The following is a 20,422-nucleotide window of genomic DNA, read 5'->3' as shown; positions in this document are numbered from 1 at the left end:
GCACCTCGTATCCAAACACCCCTTAGAGCGGTCGTAACTGTTAAGGCCAGGCCGAATGCTCCATGTGTGTAGTGGTTTTCGCGGTGCTACATGGGGGGGAAGGGAGTGGAGTGAGTAAGGTCCCTTTGGAATCTTTGCCGGTCACTATTTAACCTTGCTAAGGAAGAATAGGGGCGAGGTCTATGCGTTTGGAAGGATAGCTAGTTTATCTAGAGATCTGTGATGTCAATATTCACCTTGCTGGTGTGGGAGAGCTAATCTGGCTTGCTTGCGTTGGCAAGAATTGTCTTGCCTCATAAGGCAAGGTCAGGCAAAGCAGCAAAGCAACCAAATGCCTCTTAAGATGTTGATCTCGTTGTCTCACGCGGTGGGGTGCAGTAGCTAGTCGCTTGGGTAGAAGCGTAGAACGCTCATTTGGGGACGAACGTTATGGAGAGAGTTGTGGGACTAGAGGGTAAAGAGGAGGTACTGCCTGCGTTGAAAGATTTATTAACCTTAAGTCCTCACTCATAAGTCCTAACTCACTTGGGTCTGTGTGGAATGTAACTTTTTTCTGAAGTCAACAATAGCCACATTGGACCTACCTAAGAGCTTGTTTGTTTAGGTCTTTGCTTTTTCCAAAGCTGGCTTTCTATAGGGTGTAGAAAAGCTAGCTTTCAAAAAGATATAAAACTTATCTTTGTGTATTGGGTTCCAAATTAATAAAAATATATATACATGTACCCTTCAAAATAGTCCCGCATAAGCAAGTAAAAGCACATTCAGACATGGTTTTGGTTTTGACTTCACAGAAGCCAATTCCAAAAAAATGGCTATTTGTTCCATCTCACATATTTTTTTTGAAAAAGTCAATTTTACTACCCTCACCTATCCACTTTATCCGCATAACCCCTGAACAAAGTTTTGGCTCATTTTACTTCCCTAAACTATTTCATTTGGTCCAATCTACCTCTAATTAGATTTCTCTTTTTGTTTCATCGTGTATGAGTTGAATTTTGAATTAAAATTTTGTGAGCATATAGAAAACATGATGCCTTATGTAGAAAATTGTACTAAGAATTTTTCATGGTTATTTTCATAGGTTAGAAATATTTAATACGAAATAGATCTTAGATATACAAAATTATACGAAAAGTAAATGACAAAATTCTAATATATTTTTCTAACATAGAACATCATGTTATAAGTCAACTAACCAAATCTGAAATTAAAATTCAATTTGTACGTGAAGAAACAAAAAAAATCTAATTAGAGGATAGATTGGACTAAATGAAATAGTTTTGGGGAGTAAAGTGAGCCTAAATTTTGCTTAGGGGTAAGTGGACAAAGTAAATAGGTGAGGGGAGTAAAATGGACTTTTTTCCTTTTTTTTAAGGTGATCTCACAACTTTTGATGAGAAGCTAAAAGCAAAAGTTGAGACTTGAGACAAACATAGCCTGGGCCGAATGAACCCAGTAATTCCGGTACAAAGTGGCCCAATAAGATTATTCGCCACACTACTACGTAAAGCCCGGTTAAGAACACGGCCCAGTCAACTAGGTTACTTACCATGTGTTCCAAGTTCCATTTTTCCCTTTCCTTCTCTTTTGCGGGTCTACTACGGCGCAATCAAAACTAGTAGGACAATTAAATCTTCCGATCTTGCCATCCCGTCCAAAGAAAAAAAAAGAGAGAAACATCTTCCCGCGGAAGAAAAAAAACGTGTACATTAGAATCGGTTTTGGCATCCGGCATCACTTCTCGAAACCAAATGATTTACCGTACCGGAGCTGACGAAAGGTAGTAATCCCTTTTCAGTAGCCTAACTGTTCGAGAATAATGCAGCCCCAGCTTCCAGCTAGCCTTTGTCCGGTATAGGTCCGGGTCTAGCTAGAGGCTAGTACAGTACTCGTAGCATCGATCTGACGCCTGTTTGTATAGCAAGTGGTGTGCTAAACTTTAGCATTTAAATGGAGTACTAAACTTTAGCATTTTAGGCTGTTTGGATATTGTGCTAAAGTTTAGCACCTTTGGTGGGAAATAACAATATTGCCCCTCATTTACTTCTCTTAAATTGCAGCGGAGGAGAGAAAGAGAAGACAATGGTGGAAAAAAGTGGAGAGAGGACTACTTTTAGCACTATTATCACCTTTTAGTACCTCTTAGGTGTGCGGGTGTGCTAAACTTTAGCATTTTACTTTTAGCACATCTATTTAGAAGTAAGGTGCTAAATTTAGAACCTTTATCCAAGCGTGACCTCAGCCGGAATGGCGAAACGCAGCCTTTTCCAACTGCAAGGGCGGACAAATAATGATGCCGATTCCATCGTCGAATCGCCCGCTAGGCAGTGCTGCAGTTCCACGCCACTCCAGCTAGCGGCTCCACCACGCTCGAGAAGCTGAGGAAACCGTCCATTGTGCTTGTGGGAGCCAGCTCGCCTGATGTAGCGAGTAACGACCAGGACTTTCGACGTGGTCCAATTGGAGTTGGAGATAAGTGTGTTGGATCAACGCTGGAGAAGGAGCCCTGCTAGCTGCGTGCTTTACGCGTAGTCCATCCGTCGTGCAAAAGACTGTTCGAAGATAGTAGCATACTGTACAAAGATATTAGGAATGCTAAAAGTTTAAAATACCTTTAATAATTTTTTTAATCGGATGAATTATCAAGTAAAATTAATTATGCATATATGTTTGTAGTAATTGTCGAACCTATTAGCATTCCTTATTTAGCGAGTCTGGTTTGAAAATCGATGGTGGGAGTAAATAATTGATTCGTTAACTGAGCAAGAAGGTATTATGAGAGTTTTTGTTGGATTGTCTGAAAGTCACGTGAACACTCTTTGTGTGACATGTTTTGAAAGCTAAACGAATAGTCTTCATGATGGAGGTGTACTGCTCGTGCAGGCTACAGACGCGGGACTGCCACGTGGTCACGGCACGCCAGGTCGACAGCGAGAGCGAGAGGGAGGGCACAGTGCAGGCAGACTGCTAACAGCTACTAGCTGCTACTACCATCCTGGTGGGGAGACGCGGGTGGTCATCGCGCCAAGCGCAAACGCCCCGGCGCTTTTGGCGAAACGAAAGGAGACTTCACTGGCAGCACAGCGCACGGTGCCGCGACTGCTTTGCCTTGACCGGGGAGTAAAAGGGGGGATGGGAAGGCGAGACGCCGGGCGCCGGGGCGGTGCCCGGCCGGCTCCTCTTTGGCTTCTGTTCCGTCAAGGCTCCCTCGAAGTCACGGGCCACGCCGCGGGCGCACGCGCGAGTCGACAGCACAAACTCCGCCGGCCGGTCGGCCGGTCAGGCGGGTCCTCGCGGTTTCGTCCCCACCTCGCAAGTGGCCCGCCCCCGGAACCCTGCCCCGCCACCTGATGAGCTGTGTTCCCGCCAGGCGTCAGTTTCTCGCCGCCAGATGCGATTCTGGTGGTTCCTGCTCCGGCCACGGCACGCCAGACAGCAGACGCAACGGGAGGTGTCGCCGTGTCGCGCTCGTGCCGGTCGCGAAGTTAACCGGCCTCCGGTTTTAGGGAACCCGGAACGCGTCTTTACGTTCCTCACAGAAATGCCGTGCAAATTTCACCATTTGTTCAAAAGCGAAAAGCTGCCGTGTCCGTTGCAAATTCGCAGTCCGACGAGGCTCAACGTGATCGCGCGCACAAATTCGGAAACCCAACGACCGGTCCACCGGGGAAAACGACCCTTCACGCACCACCACCGCCAGCGCAGGCAACGCTTGCATTGCATGGTCCCGGCCCGGAGCCCGACCGGCGACGGCGAGGCCAGCCGAATCCGGCTCGGCGCTTTCCGACGCGACAGGCGCCGCTGTCGGATCGGCGAGCCCGCGTCGGGTCGCAGACGAACTCGTCGAGATCACATATTTCACTTTTCAGCACTGCAGAGAGAGCCGTCTGAATGAGGTCCGCAAATACACCAAATTACGTGCGCTGGCCAGTTTTCAGTTTTGGGAGGCTTTTTGCTGCTGCTGTGCTGCAGCTCAGCGCCACCCTGGGTTTGAGACGGACATGACCTGGAGGCTACTCCAGGAGATAAGGCTCGGTACAAAAGTCCAAACACCATTACGCCAAGCACAGCAACGCCGCACAAGGTCACACTTACCTGCGTACAGAACCAGGCCGCGCGCCATCGTCCAAAGAAAGAATACCGGGTGCGAACAAATCTGACGGAACAGGGCCATGCACTGGAGTCGCGGTCTGACAACTGGATCGCAAATTCCAGTCTCGTTGTCACCGGATACACCCACGGGAGGACGTCGTTGTCCTCCCCTGTTGTCCTGCCTTGAATTCAGGCAAGTAGGTGGGGAGCGGACGCCTCTCCCAGCCAGCAAGCAAATCAGCAGCGCGTCGCTGTGTGGCCCCCGGGCTCCGCTTCCGCGGTACCGGTGGACAGGTTGTTAGCGTGGGGGGTTCAATTAGTGCTTGCGGTTTTGGTTGCCGTTTGCAACGATCTGGAGCGAAAAGCTTCGGAGCACAGTTGAGCTGCCTCACATGAATTAGGTACAGCAGCATGGCAGGGCTTCGTGTCTGGATGCAGCTTCTGCTCTGGAGATTGGAGCTGCATTTGGAACCTTCCAGCTGCAGGTACCAAGAGCCAAAACCTGCTAGTTTTATTAGTACTTACAACCTGGTTACGCTCACATGGCAAAGGTATCTATCTTCTGAATGATTATGTACAGATAAGAGACCTGATCAGGACCAATAATTGAGCTGCTAGAGATAGTGTCATGAACTTATTGTGGCAGAACCACCCAAGTTAATCCGACTAAAGTGTGCTTAACCTCACTTCAAATGCGAATGACCACTTTATTAAAATGGTAGTCTGTCGGATTTCACCCAATAAACTACTTGTCTCGAATCGAAACAAAGCATTCTCACACGAAAGCGGGTTCAGAGATTACAACAATCCAAATAATTATTACAGGTCCCAAATTAAGTTATTACAACTCAGAGTTCAAAAGCATAAAGTAGTTTCAGAGCTACTGAATCTAGCATGATTTCTCCCAGGTAAGACATATTCGAATCACATTTGAAGCCAGGTAAGACATATTCGAATCGCATTTGAAGCGAGGTTGAGTACACTTTAGCCGAATTAAATTAGGTGATTCTACCACTCATAAACCTTGGTGGTAATCCCAGAGAAAAATAATAGTAGTAGGACCAGTGAAATGATCATAGCTGAGGTGCCACAGCACAAGAACACGGATCAAGTTCAGGGTCATACGTTTGACCAATAGGATCACCTTCATTTGCAAATTGTCAATATTCGATACAACCAACAATCCTAAGCATTCTTCTACTTTAATCTTAGCGAACGACATAACCAGTTAGCGAAATTTGAAAACTTCCAGGCGATCAGTCAAGATCACAGCACACATGATCAAAGGGGCAGCTACATGGCAGTACAGGGCCGAATAAAGAGACATGGAAAGATTGGAGGGTTGGTGGAGAGACTAAAAGAATGAACACAAGGATCACTTGAGCCATCTATTTCAACAGAAGCATAAGGCTTAGCACACCCTAGCAGCTAGCTGTCTATCTCCCATCAGCCGAGGTGAATGACTCAGCGAATCCTGGAGGCCTTGTAGGGATGCTCGTCTGAGTGTTATCCAAGCTTGCAACAAACGAAGACGTTGCGCCATCAAAATGGCTGCTATCCTCAAAGGCCTGCCATTTCTTCAGTGCCTGAGGCAGCGTCATGTCGAGGTCAATACCATAGCTGTCGTCTGAGTCTGGATCGGTTGGTTTCCACACATCTGAAAGGGTAGAGAGCACATTGACAGCATGCCCCATGTCAGGCCTCTGGTGTGGTTCCCTAGCACAGCAGTGACCAGCAAGCTCTGAAACAGTGCTAACACTAGCAAATGTCTCCTCGTCAAGATCAATAACAGGGTCGATTGCTTTACGGAACGTGTCTTTGTTGAGTTGCATTCTCCGGAACCATGTAACTAAGTGCATGCTATCCTCAGGCTGAGTCTCATCAAGTGCCTTGCGTCCAGTAATCAGTTCCATCAAGATGACCCCAAAGCTGAAGACATCTGCTTTTGTGGTTACTCGTCCAGTAACTGCATAAAAAATGTTCATTTGTGTTACAGATGTTGCGAGTCAGAGATTCAAATTCATCAACACACGTCTTTCAAAATGCTGCCTGGCTCAAATTATAAATTCAGACAAGGCAGTACAGATGATATGGTTATCAATTTAGGTTATCTTGTTTTCTAACAGGAAGATAGTGGGCAGTGCTATATTGGTGGGCTCACTTATAGATCACCCTGTTCTTACACTGTAATGTTCAGTCTGTGGAAACAGAATAAGTAGTTCAACCATAGATCAACATTTGGAGTAGAAGATCAATTAGCACATAAATGAACCCACTCAGCAAATAAACCACCCTATTTGATCTCTGGAAAGGTCGACCAAGACTTAAAAACAACTTTTCAGGTATCACACTTGGAGTCTTCAAATCTTCTTAATGAGCACCCTAAAGTATCTCATATGGAAAGAAAATTCATTTACGAGTAACGAGAAACTAACAGGAGCAATGCTAGAATATCCTAGGATGGTAAACATGCACCAGGTAAGAAAAATACATAGCAACTTAGCTCAATTAAACCATATCACAACTGGCTAATCATTTCAGAGGAAAGTTATTAATCCATAAGTTAAATGCATTGTGCTTGTTAATTGGATGGATAATCATTTCAGAAGTTATTAATATGCGATTGTTAAATGATATTATTATGGATGCACCGTAATTTAAATGTATCGTGCTTGTTAATTGAACTGAACACAAAGCATCTATATACTTGAGCGGAACTGCAGAGGAAATATAGGATGATCACCTGCATACTCTGGGGCAAGGTACCCAAATGTGCCAGCAAGTCTTGTCTCAACTGAGACACACTTCCCATCAGCTGGTGCAAGCCTGACCAATCCAAAGTCTGCGACCTTTGCCTTCATGTCGTCACCAAGAAGTATGTTTGATGGCTTCAAGTCTCTGTGGATGAAGGTCTGCTGAGCAAGGCTGTGCAAGTATTCAACACCCCTTGCAACATCAAGTGCAATGCTCAGTCGCTTTTTCCATTCCAATGGCCGCAGATTGTTCTCTGACCACTCAAACAGGTGTTGGCTCAGTGTCCCCTGTGGCATATACTCATACACAAGAATCCTCTCATTGCCATCAAGGCAATAGCCAAGCAATGACACAAGGTTCCGGTGACGGACCTTGGTCAGCACTGCAATCTCTGATTTGAACTCATTTAGCCCCTTGTTACCCATTACACCAGCTTCCATCCGCTTCACAGCAATCTTTGTGCCGTCATGAAGCTCACCCTTGTAAACAGTGCCAAACCCTCCTCGTCCTAGGATGTTATCCTCACTGAAGTTGTTGGTCACATTGCGGAGGACTTGAATTGAAATGACCATGTTTCCACTTTCAACAACATGGATGTCCCGTGGACCGCTGCTTGCTTGGCTATATGTCTCACTTGCTCGAGCACCACCATTGGCATTCCCCCCTGCAACTGTGATTTTAACCATGTCATCCGAACCTGAGTGACGGGGATGGATAACCATGGCATGTGGACTCTGCACTCTTCCGAAAGGCTTCTGCTTTCTCTTGTAGCAATAGAATCCTAATGCAGCAACAAGGCCCAATCCGGCAACTGCACCGACCACTGAACCTGCAATGACTCCAGCAGAAGATGAAGAGGATCCCCCATTGCTTCCACTGCTTTTGCTACCGCCTCCCCCCATTGGACTGTCATTGCCGGTATCACCTGATCCAGCTGTTGGTGCAGGGGCATCCTTGCCTATGTTTGGGTTGCCAGCAGTGTTCAGCACTACATTCTTGGCAAAGGTAGGGAGTTTCCCATAAAGATTGTTGTTTGACAAATTAACTTCTGTCAGCTTAGGCAACGAGGCAACCTCCTCTGGTACAGTACCCGTGATGTTGTTATTAGCAAGATTCAGAATCTGAAGTGAGCGAATCTTCCCAATGGCCGGTGAGATACTCCCACTGAGACCCTTGTTGGCTAGATTCAGCCTTGTAATGTTCCCTTGGATGCATGTAACATCAGGAAAACTGCATGGATCATTCCCCTTCCAGACATCCGCAAGCGACTCTGGGTACATGAACCCAGCAGCCACATCAAGCAGCAGGCTAACACGGGGATCGCACGGCATTCCAGGTTCCTGTAAGCAGAACCGCTCTGTTGTTGCGATCAAATCAGGTTTCAGGTCACCAGAAAACTTAGGCATCGGCCCCTGCAGCAAATTATTCGTCAGTGTCAACTTCTTCAGAGACTTCAACTTGACAAGACTGTCTGGCACCGGCCCTGTGAGCCTGTTGTCGCGAAGTTGCAAATCCGATAGACTATCAAACCCTGTGAAGTCTGGCAAGGGCCCAGTGAAGGCGTTAGATTGCAGCCACAACTGCTCCAGAGACGTCATGTTGCTGACAAAGCTAATCGACCCATTGAATCTGACCCCATTCTGGCCATTGAGCCAGAGCTGCACCAACGGCGCGTCGGCCAGCGACGCCGGCACGGGCCCTGACAGCTGGTTGAAGGCCAGCGACAGCCGCTGGAGCCCCGGTATCGCGCCGAAGAAGTCCGGGAGCGTGCCGGTGATGTTGGCGGTGTTGGCGGAGAAGTTGGTGAGGGCGGTGCAGGCGGCCAGGTCGTCGGGGAGCGTCCACGCCGCGAACGGGTTGTCGTCGATGTCGACGGCGGCGAGCTCGGTGAGGCCCTTGAAGAAGTCGGCGGGGATGGAGGTGAAGTTGCAGTCGCGGGCCAGAAGTACCTGGAGAGAGGATAGCCCCGCGAGCGAGGGCAGCGGGCCGGCGAGGAAGTTCCCGAAGACCTCGAGGCGAGTGAGCGCGGTGAGGTTGCGCACCTCCGGGGCCAGGGTCCCCGTCAGGCCGCGCCCCCCGACCTGGATCGCCGTGACGCGGCCCGACGAGTCGCAGGACACCCGGTCCCACGGCTTGGGGGAGCAGGGGTCGCCGGCGATGTCCCATCCCAGCGTCTTGTCCGCGCCCAGCGCCTTCGCCACCGCCCGCATCGCCTCCACGTCCGACGCCAAAGTCTCGGCCGCCGCGCCGGCCGAGAGCGCCATCAGGGCCAGGAGAACGCTCGCGCACCACAAACCGCCGGCGCCCTCGCGCCGCCGCCGCGGCGCGGTGGAGGCGGTGGGAGACGGCATTGCGCCAGAGGGAGAGAGTTGGGGGAGGAGAGGAGAGGGGAGAAGAGAGAGAAACAGGAGTAAGTTTTGGGTGGTGAGATTTTAAGTGAGGAGAGAGAGAGAGGGCCGGGGGTAGCACAGGGCACATGGGCAGGGGGAGAGGGCCGGTGGCACATGCGTGGGACCCGCCCGCCGTGTGTGGGGAGCGCCGATTCAGCTAGGGTTGCCGCCGCCCCGGTGCGAAAATGACGTGACTGCCCCCCCGGCGGCCGCGCCGGGTTTGAACCCGGTCTCGCGGCCGCAGCGGCGAGAGGGCACGAGAAGCCGGGGCCGGGGAGAGAGACGACGCCAGCTCCAAGCCCGCTGACGCGTGGGGACCACGCGGAGGGTGGCTGTAAAGCGCCGCGATCCCTGCACCAAAAGGCGGGGCGATTTGCGTCTGTCTCATCTCGCCTGTCTCCGCGCTGGAGCAGAGCTGGACGGCCCGCGCCGGGCCCAGCGCGCAGCGTCACGGGTATTACACTCACGCCGGCGGTGGGGACTGCCCGACTGGCAGCAGCCGAGAGAGAGCGAGAAAAAAAGGCAAAGGGGAATCCAAGACGGCTCCTCCCCTCGGAAGGTGGGGCCGGGGAGCTGCTGCCGTGTCGAATCGCCGCTGCGCTCACGCTGGGCCCGGCGTGTCAGTGTCCGGTACGGACAGGGAGTCACGGCCGCGTTGGCCGGCGTGCCGCGTCCGGCTCCGGCATTCAATGGGGGCGACGAGGGGAGATGGCAACGGGATCCCCTGCGGTTTGAATTGTTGTGGGCAAAATGGCAGGAGCCCGCTTGGCTACGCCAGGTCGCCAGCCTTTGCCCTTTGCTGCTGTGTACCCGTCCGTTGCTAGCACGGCGCGTAGTGAAGGAATGCTACTGCTGCTGCTGTACCACGTACCATGTGGCATCTCTATGCGCGGCCGACGAGTTAGGTTGTGCTCTGGGCGGGGCCGGTGCGGCCACAGCTGCGATGGAGTGCCGGAGCCGCAAGGCCAGGTGGAGAGGGTCCGCCGCCGGTTGGATGGGGAATGGAGGACGGCCAAAACGATTAGTCTCCGGTGATCCTATCACCGGCCGCCGGGCAATGGTCGTTGGTTGAGGTAGTGGTGGCGTTGCCCGATGGCCGATGGAAGGCGGCAAAGGCGTTGGTACCGGCCGAGGAGGGGACAGAGAAGGTGCTATTTGCAAATTCTTGATTGCTGGTATGTAGGCCATCGTTCTCCGTGAAGATTCCACGGTTCAAGCCAAGAGAAAGCAGAAAGGGACGAAATGCAATGGAAATTGGACCCCGCGGTATCTCGCGTTTCATTTCACCCTCTGCCCATCATGCCCACATGATTCATGGCTTCTTGCATTGGTCCTCTAGTGTGCACGCCCACCTGGCCACCCGACCGCAATCACCATTCTCCATGTACGCGTAGCGCGGTGATTGGTCTCAGCTCAGCTCTGTTTTCTCTGATAACTCATCGAACGGAGCGGAGAGCGCGGTTGGAAGATAGAGCACTGTAGCCCGAGCCAAATGCGCAAACCGCCGCGGTTGCCGGTTGGCGACTCGTGTGCAGTGTGCGTTGAGACTGTTCATGAGGCAGGCGTCATAGTTGGCTGCGTGCCTGCAACCTGCATCGCCCGGTCCCGGCCCCTGACCGGTAGTCGTTTAAGGCTGCCCTTCCGTAAGCTGGCAATAGCCAAGAAGAGGCCAAGCCAACAGGCTGACGAGGAACCGGGGCCCAAAAACGCCCTCAACTACTGCCGTCGATCCGCCCTTAACAGGCGATACCTCACCGTATGGCTCTGATAGAACAGCAGTAGCAGGAGCTACAGCGTCCAGTATTCCTATCAAAATGGGCAGAGATCCTTCAGGGTTGTTTCATGGGAGCCCATAAACAAGGCCGATCTACCGTGGAGTCGGCCCATTTGCATAGGAATCCGTTTTTTCCAATCCTAGAGTCGGCGGCCTAGCTCATCACATGATAGCAGGTGATGAATGAGCCCATGCAAGGAAATTTATCGGATGCAGGCCCATATGAAATTGCTACTGTCCATGTTTTTTTGTTCGCGAGCAGAACAGAGAAACAGCCCTCGTTTTGAGATTGAGAAACAGCCCTGACAGTACAGAGCTTGTTCGCGCCTTCGCGGCGGTGATCCAGGAAGCTAAGAGTAGAAGGTCCTCTGAATTTTTTTTTGAACGAAAAAATATTTTTTTTGAACGAACAGGTCCTCTGAATTTATTTCATGCTCCATTTCTTTTGGTAGTCGATCGCGTAACATGGCTGCCCATGAGCTAGCCAGATTAGGGTCCAATTTGGAGGTTCGTGAATCGTGATGCTGAGATGTGTCACTTCGCGTACACGTTGCTCAAAATTATAACAAAGAGCTGCTACCTCCGTTATTAAATATTCCATCCGTTTTAAATTATATTTTTTTAACAAACCGCACGAGGTAGTGCGAGTTTCTATTGATATAGCAGAAAAATACAAGACTACAGTCCTAAGAGGCCATAGGCAGGAAAAAGAAAAAGGGAGGAGCAACGCGGGGGCGTTTGGAAGAAGGGTGTGTGTTCCGTTCCAAATTATAGGTTGTTTTGAGTTTTTTTAGATTTATATACATTTTGTTATGCACTTAGATATACCCTATGTCTAGATATTAATAATATCTATAAATTTAGAAAAGCCAAAATCACCTATAATTTAGGACGGAGGGAGTATACGATGTTTAGGACAGACAAATATCATATACCATTTAAGAACATAGAAAGTGTGCCGTTTGTTTGAGTAATAAAAGTCCCAGTACCCCATTCAGAAAAGTATAAAAAAAAGGAGTATATACGATGCAATCTCGCAGGCATGATCACTACCTTTTCTACGAATAAAAGGATAGCCTCTTTACCTCTGCTTTAGATGCTAAGGCCAAAAGCCAAAAGAAGTGAATATATTGACACTTTTTTGTCACTTTCCTTCAATTCCTCAGCCGGGCGGGTCCCTGGCGCAGTAATAATGTTCTGGCTAGTGGCCATGTGTAAGGTCTGAACATTCTCCGAGATTACTTGCTCCCTCGCAAAGCCAGGAGGATGTTGTGCATATAGGTCGATGCCTTGCTTAAACATCCGGCTCGGTAATATACCAAACCCAAGACCACCTTCCCAGTGTAACCTCAGATTCCCGAGCCAGGCACGCCGGCCGCGCGGGGTCGTTAAAACCCCAGCGCTCCCATGCAAAACGCTTCAACCACCGGTCAAAAGAGCTAGCCCCAACAGCTTCGTTCCCACCCGCCGCCTGCCCGCCTCGTCGCGCTGCTGCTTGGCAGCTTGGGAGTCGCAACTCGATCGCGTCTCCTTCTTTGCCGGCGGCGGGGAGCTAGCTAGCTAGGTTGAAGCAGGCGGCGGCTAGCCATGGCGCACGAGATATTCGGGGGGCACCACCACTCCATCGTGGCCTCGCGCGTGGCCATGCTCGCGCACGTGCTGTTCCTGACCACCGCCGTGCTCATGCTCGTCTGGCTGCTGCACTACCGGGGCGGCATCAACATACAGTCAGAGGACCCCGAGCAGATCTTCAATGTACGTTGTGGTTTCTTTCCTCTCTTCGCGTTCTCCTCTCTGTTCAGTTCTTGATACGATCGAGTAGGTGATGACCGTCTTCCAATTAATCGAACGAAATATTCGCACAACACAATTTTCCTTGGTAATCGTGAAGGGTTGTTGCACGTACTAGTTTCTGCATTTGTATGATCATGGATTAATCTTGTGGTGGACTCCTTTTGCAGGTTCATCCGTTTGTGATGTCCTGGGGGTTCATACTTCTTATTGGAGAAGGTATGTCCGACTCCAACCTAATATAATTTCTCCAAAGCAAATCATATGAGTATTGCGCATACGAATTGTCCTACAATTCAACTTTAGAGGCTTAAACATACGCGTCTGTTTGTTCGATGCGACGGCTCAGCAGAATCACTGCCGAAAGCCCCTGAAGTTTGAAGATGACAAGATGCAGTAGTTGTCTTTGTCGAAATGGGCCACCATTCCCTTTGGAATTTAGTGTGAAGAAGAAGGTGATCACTAGTTCACTGCACTTTGGACCTGCAGATGATAGGTAGCTTAGTACTAGTAGGGGGTTTGGTGGCCGCAAAAGCACCGGAGCAGCTCATCGTTAAGTGACAATCAGTGTGTTTGGTGCGTGTCTTAGCATGTCGGATTTTCCGATAATGACCATTCTGATCGCTACGTTTTCCTGCCAAGCTTTCGATCAGTGCTGCAGCTGTACCATGAATCCATGATTGTTCTCAGACGAAGATTGAAACTGACCATGATTCTTGTAGTTTAATTTCTTTCTGTGAGGTTTGAACTGAAAAATGTGAATTCAAATTTGCAGCCATCCTGGCGTACTCGACGATCCCGATGGACCACCGGACGCAGAAGATGGCGCACATGATGATCCACCTGGTGGGCCTCATCCTGGGCATCTTCGGCGTGTACGCGGCGTTCAAGTTCCACGCCGCGGCCGTGGTTCCGGACCTGATGAGCCTCCACTCGTGGCTGGGCATCACCGCCATCGCACTCTTCGGCCTGCAGTGGCTCTTCGGCTTCGTCACCTTTTGGCTCCCCGCGGCGCACGAGCGCACCCGCAACGCGGCGAAGCCCGCGCACGTCATGGCCGGGCTGGCCATCTTCATGCTCGCCGTGTGCGCGGCCCAGACGGGGCTCGTGGAGAAGAGCGCCGCCGCCGCGTCCGCTGCCGAGATGAAGCTCATCAACGTCACGGGCATCTTCATCCTCCTCTACGGGGTCGCCGTCGCCTCCGCCGTCGCGATGCGCAATGCCTTCTCGTAGGCGTTTGTTTGGTCGGTCTGCGGCGTTTTTCACCATGGATGACACGAATGGTGTTCCGTTGTAACTACATGCGAAGTTGGTTTGGGTGGTCTGCGTATGGTAGCGGTGTGTGCATACCGTGTGAGTTTTTCTGGGACATTTGTGCTCGATGCCTTGCCTGCCTTCATCGAGCTTCAAAAAATGCACCTTGGATTTGTCATTCCTAATTGTTTATTGGGCCTCATTTCTTTGTTGCTTCAGCTTTAAACTTCCAAAACGGACCGAATTGATGGACCGATACAGTACAGTAATCTTGCGGCCCAGGGAAGCACTTAACCACGTAACAACCCAATGGGCTAAGAATAATATTCTAAGCCCAAGTAGGAAGAATTTTTTTTAGCAATTACGGCAGGTGCTCAGCCCCGACTTTTTTTTTTATTTTAGCCCTTTTCTGAAAATTTTTCACATATAGCCAGCCAGGAACTAATTCCAAAAATGAACCCTTATCTTAACGCCAACCTCCATGGCGCCAAGGTCGAGCCGTCGCCGCTGACCAAGCAGCTGACGTGGCGGAGGCTTGGCGCCAGGCCTCATACATAAGGCCTGCACACCTTCTTCCTGGCCGAACCTTTCTCCTCCGCTTTCTCCTCCCTCTTGGGTTTTTACTCTCCCCACTTCGTCCTATATCACGAATCGGTATTTTAGCCTAAGAAACTTTCATTTGATCCGTGAATCTTGAAGAGCAAGGTATCCTCTCTCCCTCGTAGCTTTTTTTCACATCGATTCACTATATATTAGTTGCATTTTTTTACTTAGGGTTTCATGCAACTGTAGGATGCCGAGGCGTGGAAAAGCTAGGAAACCAAGGTAACCCCAGCGCACGTAGTTATGTTATGTGCTCATTGTTGTGGATCAAATGAAAAACCTTAATTGTAGGTTTATTGTTAAGTGTGTTCGGTTCTTACAACGAAATAAACTAAATTGCAGTTATGGCGCCAAGCTGACCGAAAATGCCTTCGATTCATTGCCTCTGCCTAGTGGTGTTCCAGTGCCTATGTGTTTTTGTGGCGATCCTTGCAAGGTAGCCAAGTCCGATGAACATAACACGTATAGGCAGAGGCATTGGATGTGTTCCAACTTTACGTTTGAACCTACACTTCGTCAGCACTGCATTAACAAGTTGGTAAGGAATTGTTGTTGTGTTAAAATTATTTTCCATATTTTTTTTGTTTTCTAAAAATTGCATTTGTTGCAGACTCCTCCACCGCTCTATGATTTTGAGTAGTAGATCAACACTGAGATCAATCCTGAAGACAAGAAGGAGATGGAGGATATGTTGCACTGGGATGCAGAGAGGAAGGAGATGATGGAGAAGAGGCTCAGAGAGGAGGCTGCAGAAAAGGAGCACAAGGAAGAGGAGGAAAGGAGGCGTGTTGCTGTAGAAAGGGAAGACAGGGAGAGGAAGCTTGAGCGTGCGTGCCGAGCAAGAGCAGCGATTCAGGAGAATCCTGATACCTTGAGGAAGGGAAAGTGGCCTCGTTGCACTCAGTAGTCATAATTAGTTTCTAGTTCTATGATTTATTTATGAATAATATTGTCTATTGTGAGACTTTTATTATGTTGTCATGTAATGATGCACTTTAAGTATGGGCATGGAAGTGGTAGACGATCTAGGTTTATTTTGTGACATATTGCACTTCGAAGTTGTACTCTATAGTGAATTTTTCGCAGAAAATGAAAAGGGTACTTCTTAGTTAAATTTTGGCAGAATTTTCCCTATTTTTTGATGCAATCCATACAAAATTATGAGATGAATAGTTAACATAAATACAAATATACAAGCATATGGCATGTTCATAATAAAAATTCGCAATAGTTCACAACGAAAGTCCATATACACAATAGTTCACAACGAAAGTACAGAATAGTTAACAATGAACGTTCATAAAGTTCATAATAAAAGTCCCCAATAGTTCATGCACACAATAGTCAAATAATGAAAGTCCATATACAAAATAGTCAAATAATGAAAGTTCATGTACACAAATTCCTCACTGCCTCCTAGTCTTACCTTTACCCTTGTGACCAAGGGCGTTGGTGCCTGGAGTGTAAGGAGAACGTGGGCGATGTAGTCTAGTGCCTACAACCTGTGTAGGCTGAGTTGAGGGAGTGTCGTGGAGCTGAGACAGGTCAAGCTCCTCGGGCCTCTGGTCGTCATCGTCGTCATCGTCGTCATCCTCATTCTCGGACACAATTGCTTTGGACCCTGACGGGCCTTGCTTAGACGAACCAACTTCTCCTTCGCGTGGGGATAGAACATGCACGTCTAGCGTCGTGGCAATCGTGCAACCACAACAAGCGGCCACACGGCGAAGCTGACTTGACGGTCGCTGTTGTGAAAAAACTAGTTAAATGAAAGAATGTAACGTATTAACAAAGTATTTGAAAGAATAATTTGATTCTTATGTCTAGAAAACTTCGCGTCTCGGGATCCGTAACTCTAGGACAGAAATGCTCAATATCTCTAACCGAGCTTTGGAGCGTACGGCCCTGCAACAAATTTCCAAAATAATTGAACCACAAAGTCACTATGTCTCAAGTCACTTACTCACTAAGTGACTAAACAATTACATGATGAAGTCACTAAGTCACTAAACCACTAAATGATTAAGTCACAAAGTTACTAAGTCACTAACTCACTAAACCACTAAATGATTAAGTCACTAACTTACTTACCTACTAAGTCACTAAGTCACTAAACCACTAAATGATTAAGTCAGTAAGTCACTAAGGCAATTTAGATGTTACACCAAGAAATGAAGAATGTCACTAAGTTATTATCTAACTAACTCACTAAATCACTAAGTAACTTTAACATAGAAAAGTAAGGTAATTGTCTTACCATTCTATCCAGGATTGGTCCTGTCTCCACCTGTCTTCATGCACGAGTACTTTGGTCATACACCGTGTCTTCATCGTCGGACGAGTGGATGTCAGTCATCTTGTGTACATTGTACCCTCAACCTGTGACGCGTCGCACCTTGGTACCAAGTCTGGTATTGCCTATACTCACTGTTTGTGTGCGGGTCGTCGTTCTCGTCCACGTGGTCGTGGAACTGCTCCCATTCCTCAATGTAAGCCTGGTGAAATGGGTGCCACTCATAGACCTTCCGCTTCTTCTTACGATCCACCCTACACGTCACGTTAGATGTTATTAGTTGGCAAAATTGACTTAATGGTAATGGACCATCACGAGATAATTGAAATAGCAAAACACCTACTGGTGTAACTCTACGCTACTCGAGATCGCAGGTGTTGGCTAAATCTGCCTTATCCCAAACTAACGTGCTACTCGATCAGGCATTTGGAACTCGACAGCATAGAAACATATCAAAGGACACTTCATCCTGTATAAATCGTCGTTGCTCGCACACATGACGCTCACAGCAAAAGGAAGTGCGTCATCTCCTTCGTACGACTACCAATCTACCTGCAACATGTCAAAACAAGATGTTAGTTGTTATACTAAAGCAATACAAAGCAGTATTACAAAAAAAATTTACTTACACTATAAGCCGTGAGCGTGTCTAGCTCGTTGATGTAATCTAGGTACACCCGCTCCAACCTCGTGTGGCCAACCTTAACTTGATCCCAAAGGTATGCCCATGTCGGTTGCCGTCTCTGTTGCTGACCTGGGAACCACGGTCGATGACCCATAACCTCAGGATGACCAACTGGTAGACGGGCCCACATCCATAACTACAATAGGTACACGCACCCACCAATTGACGCCGAGGCTGAAGTCCGACGGCACGCCTCGCATAACTGCCGGTAAAGGAAACACAGCGCAACTGAGCCCCAACTGTACTGACCCGCCTGCTGCCAGTCAGTGAGGCAGTGGATCCACATCCAAGATGCAGTGTCACCTGTAGCGTCTGGGAAAAGAACGCAGGCAAACAAATGCAGGATCCACGCCCTGCAGTAGTGCCCAATTGTCTCCGCATCCGCGTCCTGGGGGCAATGTCCGAAGTGTTCCCGTAGCCAGGAGATTAGCACTCCAGATGTGCAAGCCCCTTGATCCTCAACCTCATGACCAAGGAAGGCCGCAACTCGTGCTCTCCAACCCTCTGAGACGCACGGCCTAGTCACTGCCCAGCCGCAAATCGACAGACCCAGCATCTTGTGACAGTCCTGTAGGGTCACTATTATCTCTCCGAATGGCAGGTGAAAGCTGTGAGTCTCAGGCCGCCACCTACATTTTACACAAATAATACTTGTCAAACATGTACGGACATAAAAAATTGAACATGAACGGAGGCAATAGAAGCAAGATAATACCTGTCAACCAACGCAGTTATGACCGCTGAGTTGAGCTTGGGCAACCCACGACGAACCTAAAATGAGATGACATGTAGGCCCGCCATCTGTAGGAAAGGAGTGTAGCGGTCGTCGTACTGCAGCGCCAAAAACCCATCGTGGGTTCTAGAATGTAGGAGCAGAAGGACCTGTATGCAAACAAACAGAGTCTGACGTTATTTGAGGAACAAGATGTGTACGCTTAAACAAATTAGATCATCAAGTGTAGATTATTACCTCCCCCTATGAGACATCCTCGATGGGTCTGGTCGTATGCCTGGTCGAGTAGGTGGAATTGCGCCGTCCTACAAAAAGTCAATGACAAATAAAATAAATATAAAGTTAGAGATGTACAAGCAAATGATACTATTACAATCATAAATTAAGACACATAATTAATTGAATGAAGAAGACACACATGAAGTAACGAAAAGAACCATTAGTTACACCTCACTAATCTGCTAATGGCAAGTGCGTGAATTATGGCCCAATTTACCGCACTTGTCGCACTCGTTCTGTTCGGGGTCAGTAAGAAATGGTGTTGCTCTACCACGCCTCGTTCTTCCGGATACCTGATCCATAGTCATGTTGTGCCTCGTCCTCTTCCTTGATCCACGCTTGTTCCAACGGTAAGCTGGATTCGCAATGTATTTTGGCCCATCATATGGAGGCCACTCTCTAGGATCCCGAAAAGTCACGAAGCGGGGGCTCCATGTGCGCACAAGCGTGTCTACACTGAACTCATGAGGTATCATGCTCTCGATATCAAAGTTGCGATACCTAGCTGCTGCCACTATGCCACCCGCTCGTCACGTAAGTCACGCCACGCCACGTGGCCACGCCACGGTGAGGACCTTGGCGCCATGGAGGCTGGTGCCAAGACGTTGTAGCTTGGCGCCAAGGTAAGGGTCTATTTTTGAAATTAGTTCCGTCAGGAGCCTATTCGTGAAATTTTTTCGTGAAAATGGCTAAAATAAAAAAAAGTCGGGTGCTCTGCCTTAGAGAAGCATGGTGTTATGTACAGTCCTGGCAGTTGATCAGGGTGAACTAGAAGAAAAGCAAAACTACTGAAAGGAAATCAACAACTCTAATAGCATCATGAATCCATAGAGGATCATGTGCACTTCACATTGACGGCCTCAATTGCCTGTGTCGTTTGCAGCCACATTAGAGTTAGCAACCCGATAGGCGATGATGTCCTTCTTGATGATGTTAAGTAGTTGTCTTGAGTTCAGTGCTTTATTGTCGAAGACCCGACGTCAGCGTTCCTTCCATAGGTTCCAGGCAGTGTAGATGAGTACCTGTAAGTGCAGTTCCCAGGAAGACCCCCCTGCCTGAACCATAGAAACCCACCAGTTTGCAGTTGTTCGATGGCCATTTGCAGGGAGTGTGAAATTGCTTCATTGTGCAATCTTCAGCCAGAGTTCAGTTGCATAGGAACATTTAGCCATCATGTGCATGTATGGATTCTTCTCTGGTGTGGCAAAGCTTACAGATTGGTTGGGCTTGACCTCCTCATCGGATTATGCGATCAGAGGTTGGTAACCTGAGCTGCAACAGTAGCCATGCGAAGAAACGGCATTTACTTTCTACTTTGGCTTTCCAAATCATGTTCCAGCGTTCATCAGCAAAGGTCCCTATGAATTGGACAGCATATGCCGACGTAGCCGAGTACTGACCATCTGCAGTGAACCTCCAAATGATACTGTCCTCCTGATCCGTTAGCTGAAACTGATTGAGTTGGGTCCATAGCTCAATGTATTGCCTGAGTGCTGTCTCTGGATAGACGGCGTAACCCTTGCATCCATTTTCTGGATGGTAAAGCTGCTGCTACTGTGTGGTTCTTTCGCGAGGACAGGATGTGGCATTCTGGCGCTATGTCTTTGGGTGCCCGTCCATGAAGCCATCTGTCTTTCCAGAAATTTGTACGTGCTCCATTACCCGCTGTAATTTTGGTGCACAGTAGGAAGAATAAGCCCGAGACCGTGGTGTTTAAGAAAAAAAACGGTGTCCGCGTGTATACAGGAGCATCAGATTCTTCTCCGCGCCGACG

At 48.8% G+C, this 20,422-nt stretch overlaps 2 protein-coding genes across 2 annotated transcripts; one reads left to right on the top strand and one right to left on the bottom strand.

Moving 5' to 3' along the window:
- Positions 1 to 5,204: 5,204 nt before the first annotated feature.
- LOC117837790 (receptor protein kinase TMK1) lies at positions 5,205 to 9,268 on the bottom strand. The gene is made up of 2 exons (XM_034717553.2): positions 6,836 to 9,268; positions 5,205 to 6,058 (listed from the first exon to the last, which is right to left on the bottom strand). The coding sequence occupies exons 1-2, from the start codon at positions 9,195 to 9,197 to the stop codon at positions 5,529 to 5,531; spliced, it is 2,892 nt and encodes a 963-aa protein (XP_034573444.1). The 5' UTR covers positions 9,198 to 9,268; the 3' UTR covers positions 5,205 to 5,528.
- Positions 9,269 to 12,303: 3,035 nt separating this feature from the next.
- LOC117836943 (probable transmembrane ascorbate ferrireductase 3) lies at positions 12,304 to 14,257 on the top strand. The gene is made up of 3 exons (XM_034716474.2): positions 12,304 to 12,765; positions 12,972 to 13,020; positions 13,577 to 14,257. Exons 1-3 carry the CDS (start codon positions 12,598 to 12,600, stop codon positions 14,032 to 14,034), a joined length of 675 nt encoding a protein of 224 aa, XP_034572365.1. The 5' UTR covers positions 12,304 to 12,597; the 3' UTR covers positions 14,035 to 14,257.
- Positions 14,258 to 20,422: the final 6,165 nt, after the last annotated feature.

This window comes from Setaria viridis, chromosome 9, assembly GCF_005286985.2.
Source record: "Setaria viridis chromosome 9, Setaria_viridis_v4.0, whole genome shotgun sequence".
In the NCBI taxonomy this organism is placed as follows: Eukaryota; Viridiplantae; Streptophyta; class Magnoliopsida; order Poales; family Poaceae; genus Setaria; species Setaria viridis.
The sequence above is the reverse complement of the archived record's forward strand: the minus strand, read 5'-3'. Positions and strand labels throughout refer to the sequence as shown.

Excerpts from the sequence above, each read along its gene's own strand:
- LOC117837790 (XM_034717553.2), bottom strand. The coding sequence starts at position 9,197 with ATGCCGTCTCCCACCGCCTCCACCGCGCCGCGGCGGCGGCGCGAGGGC. Across the intron at positions 6,059-6,835 it reads CCTTGCCCCAGAGTATGCAG|TTACTGGACGAGTAACCACA; the intron begins GTGATCATCCTA and ends TTTTTTATGCAG.
- LOC117836943 (XM_034716474.2), top strand. The coding sequence starts at position 12,598 with ATGGCGCACGAGATATTCGGGGGGCACCACCACTCCATCGTGGCCTCG. Across the intron at positions 12,766-12,971 it reads ACCCCGAGCAGATCTTCAAT|GTTCATCCGTTTGTGATGTC; the intron begins GTACGTTGTGGT and ends CTCCTTTTGCAG. Across the intron at positions 13,021-13,576 it reads CATACTTCTTATTGGAGAAG|CCATCCTGGCGTACTCGACG; the intron begins GTATGTCCGACT and ends TCAAATTTGCAG.